We start from the raw sequence: 11,141 nt of genomic DNA on the forward strand, positions 1-11,141 counted from the left end.
TATACACAAGGACGAATGTGTGTGTGCGCGCGTGTGTGTGAGAGAGAGAGTGAGAGAAAGAGAAAGCTAGAGAGACGAAGGCTTTTTAAATAACTGAATAGGTAGTCTCCTCCTCAACAGAGTATCTCTCCGCGCCTGGGTTCGGCGGGGACGTCATCCCATTTACAGCTGTAGTTGCGCGCACATGATCGCGCTTGCACACTCGGTCTCGAAGCTTCGCGGTGAAATGACCATATCCGCTCTGAAAGATCCTCCCAAGTGTTTGTTGGAGCTCGGAGCCCAGCCAAAAAAGAAGGAAGAAGAGGGAGTGTGTTAGTGTCCCCCGAGTGCTTTCCAGGACTCAGGCGAAGCAGCCAGCCACTGTCTGGTGAATGTGCGTGTGCGTGTAAGAGCGTGCGCTCGTGTGCGCCCATGCGTTCTCTCTCTGCTTGTGTGTGCGCGCAGACCAGCCGCCAACACACACACACACACACACACACACACACACACACACACACCCCACACACACTTAACATTGGTTCGCAACATGGCGTTGAAGCGCTGAGAGACAAGACGGCGCTCCCCGGACCAACGCAGCCTTATTGTTAGGTGGACCGAGCGTCTGCGTGACCAAAGAGAGCCGGAGACTCTTTTACGCACCGGCAGAGACAAAAGCGGATTCCAGCATAGGCTTATGTCGCTGTGACGGTACAGCTGCCTGGATAGACGCAGACCGCTACCCCGCTGGTGGAAATCAGAGGCTGTACATGGCGCTGGAGAGTCCAATTAGGCTATTCTGTCTTCTTTGGCTGCTTTGTGGTCCATCCAAACAAGGTAAAACACTCACTTTAATCTCCCGCATGGTTTGTTTTTGGGGCATAACGTGTGAGACGGTTCACTCCCCCCTAAAGCGCAGCCGCGCCGACGGTACCGTTAAACTGGGATGTGATACGAGAACCGACGGGCGAATGCGCACCTTGCTGTAACATGCACCCGTGTGCTCGGTAACCTTTGGTGGCCTCTCCGGCACGTTTACTTAACGGGCTGTCTCGAACGCGGGAGGCGCTCCTTGTTTTCAAAGTTGCAGCATTGGCTCGGAAACGGGTCCCCCAGAGCCGCCAGAGGGCTTCGAACTGGTGGAGAAGTTTATGTTCCGGCCGCGGCCGGAGGCTTCTGGAGTCAGCCTCGGCCTTGAAACGCGCTTAACTTAACTCGTTTGCACCTTGCATGTGTGGATTTTGAGAGAAACGAGCCGGGGAACGTTTAAATGGGAAAGGTGGAAGTGCTGGGTAGTCGCACACGCTTGGGAGAGAGCGCAAAGAGGAAAGTCAGCCCACACAGGCGGCGACGAGACGGCGGCTCTATTTACATGACAAAGACCTGTGCGGAACATCACTGCTGGTTAAAGTGCTGGAAGTGAGATGGCACCAGTGTTTTGTCCGAGGGCTGAGGAGAGGGCATCAAGTATTTCTGCATCCACATGTAGTGAACAAAGCATTAAATACCGTTCTGACTACCAGAGACGGAAGTTTTGGGTTTGCTTTGGCCTCAGGTGTCAGACTGCAGCACACATTTTTGGTTTCATGGGTTATAAGCAGGGAAAAAAAAGTTTTGGGACTTTATCAGAGAGAGAAAGAGATGTGATTTGATTTCTATTTTCACCCCAGTCATCCTTTTATTTCATAACTTGTCCCCCTTATCCTCAATCCACATATACAGAGGCTGATATTAAAGTTCAGCCCACTCCAGCAGCCACTGGCACGTCAGTTGCGTCTGTTTTTATTACCCTGTATGGCTCCTCTTCATCTGAGAGATGGGCCCAGCGTGTCGGACTGGATCTCATCAACTAACTCATCAACCAGGTTCCATGACTTTTTTGTTGAATTGTGAACAGAGAAGCCTTGAAGTGGTGGTGGGTGGAGCGCGTTGAGCGTCCAGGATGCTTCACTTTTCATTTGATTTAACTGGAGCAGGTCAGAGAAGGCAATTTATATGCTGTTGGACTTCCAGGACGCGCAGACGCCAGCAGAGACAGAATAAATAAGGCTGCCCTATGAGCTCATCCTGACACTAGCGTGAGTGGCGCTTGCATTCAGATGATGGAATCTCTCTCGCAGGTAAATGGAGATCCTGATGGACGCGGGGATTTATCCGCGCCCCTGATTTATCGCTGCAAGTTGTGACAGGTAGCCGCCGTCGGAAGAGCCGCTGGGTTGATAAACGAGGCGCACGCTGAAATAACTGGCGGTCACAAACAAACAGATAAATGGAACAAACACACTCAAGTGCGAGTTGGTGGTGATAAGTACGCGCTCGATCTGTGGTCACACCGCTCGGCGTTCGCGGCCTGCTGGCGTGTGCACGTCTCTGTGCGTGTGCTGTGACGGTCGAGTGGAGCGCCAATGCTGAGCGGTCGGTGTCGGCCGTGGGAACCGAGGCCGCCGAGCGGGTGGGCAGCTGAGGGTGGGGAGGGAGGGGATTTCGGGACAAGGATGAATTTGCGGTCACCAGAAGAAGCTAATCTGAGGTCAAGGGTCGACCTTCCGTCCGCCAACAATAGAGGCTGTTCTGATGGATTGAAAACGTGTTCCAGCAGTGTCACATGCGCTCGTTAACCGGCTCATATGAAAAGAGCATCTGCGTGAATCTCTGGGCATCAATGTAACGCCTCACGCAACGTTGTCACATCTCATACGGCATCTCGCAAACGCTTGACGTTAATGCGCGTTCACTTGACTTGTGCCAGCAGGTGAGCGGGAAAGCTCTCCGCTCCTGTGGCTCTGTGGCACCACAGTGTTGCCTCTTTTGGCGGGAAAAGTAGAATTACCGCAATCCACATTGCTAACATTAAAAAACAATAAAAAGAAAAAGGAAGGCACCGTTTTCATTTCCAGATAAGGGAAATCATTTGAATAAAACCATTCCAATGATTTGAGTTTGCACTGGTGCATGATTCTAACAGCACTCAATAACATAAAAAAAAACCTGCTGCATTAGTCTGTGAGCAGATATTGCTTCAATGTTCTCAGGTCAGGCGGCGTTCGCGTGCAGCTCCTTTTTCCCCTCCAAAAGACTGAACGCCAGAGGAAATTTGCGTGCGGTGAGCAACTTGGTTGGAATGACCCTGTGCGCTGGTGGGAGGGAAATGCTCTTTGAGTCAACCATTTATTCCACTGCACCATGTACTCCGGTCCAAATTCCATTCTCTAGCCTAAATATGTGGCGATGTAAAGTTGGACAAGGGTTTCAGATTTGCAGCTTGGCGGAATTTAGAGCGGTGCATTTGTGGTCATTTGTGATCATCATCAAAACGTCGGTGCGCAGCACAGTAGGGCCTGATATTCCACACATAACCACACGGCAGTCTTTTTAGACAGATGCACATTTTCAGTCTAATCCAGTCAGAGTTTCTATACAGCTGCCGTCTCGTCATAGTTAAGCTTGTCAAAGACAGTGAATTAATGTTCCTGTGGAACGTCTTTCTTCTTATTTCCAAACAGTCTAAGTCAGCAGCCTCATTTGATCCATTTGATTAGTTCATGAAGTGTTTGAATATAAATCTGATCTTTCCAGATATATTTGTCTCACTTGAGTCCCACGTTAATTAAGCACAACAGGCTCTGGACGCTCGTCTGGTTTTATTTTATTAGATTTCGTTTGAACAAGGTACAAAACCGCTGGTCTGTTGTTGTGTTGAACCTCCTTTGGAAGAGAATTCAATCTTTTTTCAAATGAGGCTGCAAAAGTCTGGACAGATTTCGGTGGACACGGATTTGGTGATATTCCAACGACCTGCAGATGTGGATAAAACGCTGTGGCAAAGGTGAGCAGACGCCTGTTTGGAGGAACAAAGTGGAAACAATGTTTTTAGGCTCTGTGTCCGGTTTTACTTTGTCATTTAAACGGTGTTCATTAAAGGAAAGACGGCCGGCTGAGTTTATGTGGACTCCTGACTCTAAAATAGTCCCTGTTCCTGGCCGCCTCTCAAGTGGACACTTAATTTTAAACCAAGGGCTATTCTAAAAGCATGTGTCTTACGTTAGCGCCATTAATACGCCACAATAAAAGCGTACTGACATTATTGTTGAGTTTTCTTTTTCTCGCCCTCTGCCATCAGGCACATGTCAGTCAGTAAACTCAATAAATAAAATCATTAAATATGTGATGAAGGGACTTTGCCCCCCTCCAAGTCCAACGCTTCACCTTCTATTCATTCTTTCTGTCTGTGGCGTGAAGCCACAGGTCTTCGCTGAGTTTTTAATCAAGTGTGCAAAATGCAAAGCAGCAGCTTTCAGGGCACGGTGCCACTAATTTGTCCAATTTGGCCCTGGTACTTATATATTGTTAGTTTTCATCCAAGAGGGGGTGTGGCCAGACACAGGGGGTGTGGCCCGAATAGCTGCTATCTGCTGTGCAACTGTCCATCTGAGCCTCTGGATCCCAGTCACGGTCGTTATTCCCCAACCCACCTCCTCCGAGGTGTCCTGTGTTCTCATCTTGAGGCGCTAATCCTTCGTCTCGCCACATCAGAGCTTGTCTCACACGTGCGCGGATCGTGCGGGCCTTGGCTCTGCACGTTAGCATTCAATCAACCGAGTCTGCGTGTGTTTGCCTGTTTGCTGGGGAGATTTCACCCTGGCGTGCGCGCCTGTTTACTAGCATGTGTGGATGGGTGTGTCAGCTGTGATTTGTGAGTACACCCCCCCACACGAGAGTCCCAGTTAAATTAGGATGCATATTATTTAAAGAGCCCCTGGGCTGAGTACAGGCTGCATGTACTTCTGCGGCCAATATGCTGATTCCTAGTGAATATGTTAAATTTCCGGTGCCCAGCGTTCCCTCTTTTCATGCTCAGGGAGCAGAACCACGCTGATGCAGGTAGACAGAGCTCGGAGCACAAATTCCATCTGCTGAATTCCTCCTCTTCTGGAGTTAAAAAAAAAAAATTGTCCAGATGTATTTTGTAGTAAGAATAAATTAAAAATGTGAGATCGGCAGTGCGCAGGCAGGTGCTGCCCATGTTAAATATTTAAGATTCTCCGGGATGATAATTCACTGATTTCTTTTTCATATGTCATTAGCTCATTTACATAAAGAAATATAAATCAGCACCTCTTTAGTGTATCTGCCAGATCTGCTTTGATAACATTTAGACTGTGGCCTCGTGTCGGCCCACAATGTGATCGTTGAATATTTAATATGCGATGGAATTTTTTTAAAGGAGCCATATAAATGAGCTCTCTGCCATGTGTAGATCACAAGAAGTGTGACTGTAACAGCTCACATTTCCATCCAGTCACAACGGAGTTAAGGGGTTTGTTTTCTTTCCTTTTTTAAAGCATTGCTTCTTATCAGTGGCACTTTCTCTTGGTTCTTTGTTCCCAGGAGGAACAACAGATATTACTGCGGCGACAAAGGCACTCAGACAGATTGCACTTTTCATCCCGTCTGCTTATTGGCTCAGTGACGTTTGCCACAGACTGTCATAGATAACTACGCATGATGTCCCTGCTGCTGCTGCACCGGGGTAATAAAATACATCGCCCCAACAAGCTCGGCCGACGTCAACTTCAGTCTGAAGCACAACATCACTGGAAAAGCCGGCTATCGCTCTGGCCGCCGCCTAAAACCCCAAATGCTTTGAATGTAGAAACACTATAGGACTGGCCAGAGAGGCAGTAGGTTGAGTAATGAGGTTGGTGAACATCAAAAGGAGGCAGTAAACTGCAGTTGTGGACCTCTTTGGAGGAGAAAGTATGTATTTCATTAGCTGTACCCGCTGGACTCGGCAGCATGTAACTGATGCAACCTTCTCATTCTCTCATTAGCTGAAGTTTTAGTGTGCGTGTGAGCCGGCAAGCTGCTTGTTTACGGATCGGTCCCATTTGAAGAGAGCACACTGATGAGGCAGTCGCAACAATTGGATACACATTTGAGAAATGCTTTTAGCTTCTGTGCCTGGGCAAATCTAATCTTATATGGTATGAAATGAAGTGTATACACCGTGAATTAAAGCTCGAGAACACGTTCCCCAAGCAAAAGCCACTCTAAGTGGCTTCCAATCAAGGATCTCTATAATAAGGTCATATTCAAAGAGTGAAAGTAAAAATCAGTGGCCCTGACAAGGAAATGTAGCCACACACTTTTGAGCCTCTCTCCAGCAGCTGCAAATAAAAACATCACTTGGATTTTAGTTGAATTTCTTCCTTTCAATCAGGCGTTCTTTGAATTTATGTATAGACGTGAAATGACTTCGAAATCATGCCATTAAAAGTTCCCTCATTTGTTTTGTTTGTTTCCACCGGCAGGTAGATGGCTTCGTTGAAAGTGAAGCCTATTTTGCTTCTGATTCCACTTATGTTGAATAGAAGGCGTTTTCTCAGAAGAATCGCGGATAATCATTTTAAAGATTTGATACTGAGAAGGGAAAGGCAAAAAAAGAAAATAACTGCAGTACAATGTCGCTTTTCGGTCTTTGATTCCAGGATTAATCATTTGTACGAAGCGCACTCTCAAGAATCCTCGGGGAAATGACGGGACGCGGGTGAATTTGTTACCGCTCATTCAAATGCAACGCCTTCCTCAAAGATCACAGCAAATGTCTCACAGCAGTGATGGAACATTTAATTGTGGAGCACCATGGGGGTGAGCGGAACGTCCTGTACCTGCTGTCACGTCGCAGCCGCATTTATCATCTCTGTCCCCCTGTGAGATCGGCCCCGTCTTACTGTCAATCTTTATTGTTTTCCAGGTGACACATTTTAGGGCGACGCGTTTTGCCTTTTTCCAGCTTCCGCTCCAGCGTCCTGTAACTGGGATTGTGTGTTAAACCACTATTTGGGTCACAAATTCCTGCGTGTTCACCGCGCCCCCGCGTGAATGAGCAGATTCTGATTCGGCCGCGTTACTCCCGTGTTAGTTTTATAACTCGCTTTGTTGACTCGCGCAAGTGGGCCTGACAGTTGACATGGCCCCGTGCTGTTGGGAGGCCCTTCATAAAGGGAAGGTGCGCTGTGATTGGAGGAAGTCGGACTTGGATGAGTGAGCACTGTACATAGAGCAGGAGGCACGAGGGGCTGAAGTGATTCACCTCCTCCTGCATCCCTCCCCCACCCTCGTTCCCACCTGTGGAGGACGGCAGCCATGTTTGTCCCAGCACGCAGCTTCATGGCTTTTTTGCAGCAGTGTTTATTTTTTTTTGTTATTTCTTTTTAATTCACCTATCTTTGGGTCACTCTGACCGCTAACTTTTCATTCGTACCACCACCTGTGACATGCTTTTAAAGTCAGTAAAATGCTACTTGTCCTGAGGGATCCAAGCGAACTTTTGGATTCTCTTTTTTATTGTAAACATGCTCAGATATTAGCATTGACGTTTTAATTTGGGACCTTTACTCAAATCACTGGGTTTTAGTGGAAAAGAAATATAATTAATACAAGAAAAGCATATATGAGAGTGACATTCTGTCACACACAGAGGGGGAGCCATGTCACCCTTTAGACAGGATCTATAAAAAAGAAAAGAAAATGTGATTTTCACATGAACACCGAGGATTCATTGTTAGTCTGGTTAAACCCGGCAATGTCCCTATTCAACCAAAATCTCCATAGTGGGTTCCAACCTGAACCGGAATTAAAAGTAACAATAAACCAGTTGAACCTCACCGATTAGACTGGAAACAAACTTTTTAAAGATGCTGGAAAGAGTCATTACATGTGATCTCAGTCAACCCTGCCGATACCGAAGCTGTGTAAAGGCATCTGAGGGTGAAGGAAGCCCACTGTCTTGCATTATCATGGGAGTAAACCACAGCTGGGCTGTTTAACACCTAACAGAGCAGCTGTTCAGAACGCGGAGTGACGCACAGCCTTCTGCAGCACTCCAGAAATCGTAAACACTGATTTACCATCACAGAAGATATCTGCCTCAGATAGATTCAGATCACTCAAACAAATGAGAGTTTTACTATGTAATCTTGCTCTCTCTCTCTCTCTCTCTCTCTCACACACACACACACACACACACACACGATCACTGCCCTTGTCCTCTTTGCCTATGGGAGCCCAGTTTCCGACACCAATATGACCCCTAAATAGTTCTTCTTTTGTGGATCCATAGCAATTATCCACCGCAGCCGTGTCCCTTCAGCGGGAGGCACCAGTCACTGCATATCACTGCACAGAGTGTTCTTCATGGTCCTTCGTGTCAAATGCACCTGTAATCACATTGCACTGGACTCGACTGGAGACAGCCTTGCCTAACCTTACCTGCACTGTTGTAGACTATTGTTTTAAAAATTCTTTAGTTTGTTCCCTCATGGTGTATCTTTCCTCTTCATAGTGTACCTTGAATTTTCCATCTTCTGAAGTGTGCACTCAGCCTTCCTTCTATCTGTCTATCTATCTGTCTGTCTGTCTGAGTGCATTATGTTCTTCCTAAACAGTTAAAGCAGCTTTTAATCCACACTCTGGGTTTGAATGCTTTAAGTGATAATCCTGTTTTCATAAACCTTATTTATACATCAGAATTTTTAATCCAATTCAGTTATTCTATGAAGAGACTTTTTCCCAATATAAACCTCATTTTAAGAAAAAGTTTTATTTTATTTTTTTTTTTTCTTTTAGCTTAGTAGTTCACTCTAAATGCTTCACCTTGTCCAGGGCTTCATATTAAATCTACAGCTCTTTCAACTCTCTGGCTTTTCATCGGGAGCTATGCGGTCCAAGCTGTGGGTCTTATTGAACTCTTATTGAAACATTAGTTCCAAGCCCAATAAAGCTTATGTGGTTGTCCTTTGGTCACTAAACATAAAGTGGAAAGGCAGTGATGCTATTTCGTGTGTCTGTACTTATGTGCACACAGTGAGGAAACAGAAATGTGCCCACTTGGTCTCTGATTTAGAAGCAAGATACAAAATCCTCCATATTCTTATGGAGCACCAGAATCAGAAAAAAAGAACATTTGCATGCAAAGACCCAGAGCTTCTTTAAAATGGCTAACAGAAACAGACTAGCATGATCTTAATCATTATTATTCATGCCATTTTTGTTTAATTCGAAAACAGGAAACACACTTTTTTTTCCCAAAAAATAGAATTTGTTTTCCATCTCCGACTCTGTACAGTACAAACACATTTATACTGATTTAATAAATCATTGCAGTCCTACTTTAATCCCCGTGTAAGACCGATGCATAGCCAGAAAAAAATGTCGATAGCTAGTGATGCTATATGGGCGGTGTATAATACATGTGAAATGTGCTTTTGTGTATGTGTGTGTGTGTGTGTGTGTGTGTGTGTGTTTGCTCCCAACGCAGTGTAAGCTATGACTGATTCTGGCAGAGTGCCATCGTGATCCATTCACTGCAGCTCAGCGTGCTCGCACAGCTGGAGAGCGCCCTGTCCTTCCCAACAGCTCTCATTTGAACAGTAAAATGGCCACTAAACCCCCCCCCCCACCCCCTCCCCACACTGTGTCCTCATGAGGCGCAGATATTTATGTTGGGGCTGCAGATATTGCTGTGCTGGTTTTAATGCCGCTCCATGAACATGAACATGCTTGCATGTTCATTTTCCCAAATTGTGAGAGATTCCCAAATAGGTAATCTCTGTTTATGCTTTAAGTTCTTCCACAGTGAGTTCCTACTGGGTTGGTGTCATGTGTTGGAACCTTGTTAAAAGGAAGTACGCCCTGTCCTGTTTTTTTCCTCGTTCGCCTCACACCTCCTCTCAACTTCTGCGAGAAATAATGGCTTTCATCCCCGGCGTGCAACCATCCCTACCTCTCCGGTGAAATCGTTGGCAGCGAACTGGAATAAGGCTGCTCGCGTTTTAATGACTTAATGAGACCTAATTAGCTGAAACAGGAGAGAGTTGCTGTGAAAGCGATCTGCGCTTGTGTGTCGGCATGCTTGTACACGAAGGGTGTGTTTTTTTTTCTTACAAGGTTTGCACGAGTCCATGTGTACATGGGTGTGTCGTTGCCATGGCGATTGATGGGCACTGTGTGTGTGTGTGTGTGTGTGTGTGTGTGTGTGTGTGTGTGTGCGCAGCCCTCCTCGGCACAGTGCTACCTCGTTTCTTCATCAGGAAACGATGGTGGGGGGTCAGGCCTCATTTAATCAAGGAAGAAAATTCCATCTCCCATTAACTTAATTAAACCAATGCTGGTGAACAAGAAGCAGAAAGAAACCTGCTCTCTTACACACAAACACACACTCTTACACACACACACAGTGAGCGCGCGAGAGAGAGCAGCCAGAGGTTGATCTATCTCACAGCCACTTAAAACCTGTGGATTCCTGGTTAGAAAGAACAATGTGACCTTTAAAGGTTGATACTCTGGTTTGGTTGACAGTGTTTAATAATAGACAGTTAAGTGCCAGTAAAATATAGATATATAGTATATATACACACACCCACACATGCATGTTAGATGACATGTGAACTTTTTCAAACAGGACATTTTATGAGATCACCCCCCTCTGATTCGAGACTGGAATTCCTCCAAGTTACCTGGGGCGACCTTGCTACAAGAGGACTACTGTTTGCAGCCATCTTAATGTCTCATGTTACTCCTGTCGTCCAGGTGGACATCAAGAAGAGGACAGAAAATGGGGATTTATGTAGATTAACACAACAGTAGACAGCCCAGGTGGATCACGGAAGTAGAGGCCTTTGAGATCCAAAAAATCCATCTGCTCGGTTTTGAGCCCTGAATTGGATTTTCTTAATGAACAATAAAAATGGCTTTACTTTATTGATCCCACAAGGAGAAATTCAGTTCATTTAAACACAATTATTTTATTTTCTTCAAAATACATGACGCTTTTTGAACAAACAAATGAACACAACACACACATTGAGGGGGAGGTGACTGAGTGGGCTGAGGGTATATAACTCTGAATGTGAAAAATAAAGTCCATTTTTGTTCTATTTGTCATTTACGTAGCAGGCATCTATATAAGTACAAATTTTAATAAGTACACAAATGTATGGCAAGCATTCATTCCATTTAAAATGCATTTCGCCCTGATTTAATCTTCATTTGCTGTGCCAAACTAGACTGAATCTGTATCATTGCTGATTCTTTCAGTGAAAGATGATTGTTTTTTGAGTTATTTGTGTTTATGGTTCATGAACTCTCAGAGAGCACGCATTATA

At 45.7% G+C, this 11,141-nt stretch overlaps 1 protein-coding gene across 4 annotated transcripts in view; it reads left to right on the forward strand.

The window, feature by feature from the left end:
* Positions 1-246: 246 nt before the first annotated feature.
* The window catches only part of igdcc4 (immunoglobulin superfamily, DCC subclass, member 4), a 31,927-nt gene continuing 21,032 nt past the window's right edge, over positions 247-11,141 (forward strand). The window contains exon 1 of one of the 4 annotated variants that reach the window (XM_029846539.1): positions 247-813. In XM_029846539.1, coding sequence (XP_029702399.1) covers positions 747-813 — 67 coding nt within the window. In that variant the 5' untranslated portion in view covers positions 247-746. The remainder of the gene's footprint in view (positions 814-11,141) is intronic. The other 3 variants (XM_029846538.1, XM_029846537.1, XM_029846540.1) reach the window with 3 other exon arrangements.

This window comes from Takifugu rubripes, chromosome 13 (genome assembly GCF_901000725.2).
Source record: "Takifugu rubripes chromosome 13, fTakRub1.2, whole genome shotgun sequence".
Lineage (NCBI taxonomy): Eukaryota > Metazoa > Chordata > Actinopteri > Tetraodontiformes > Tetraodontidae > Takifugu > Takifugu rubripes.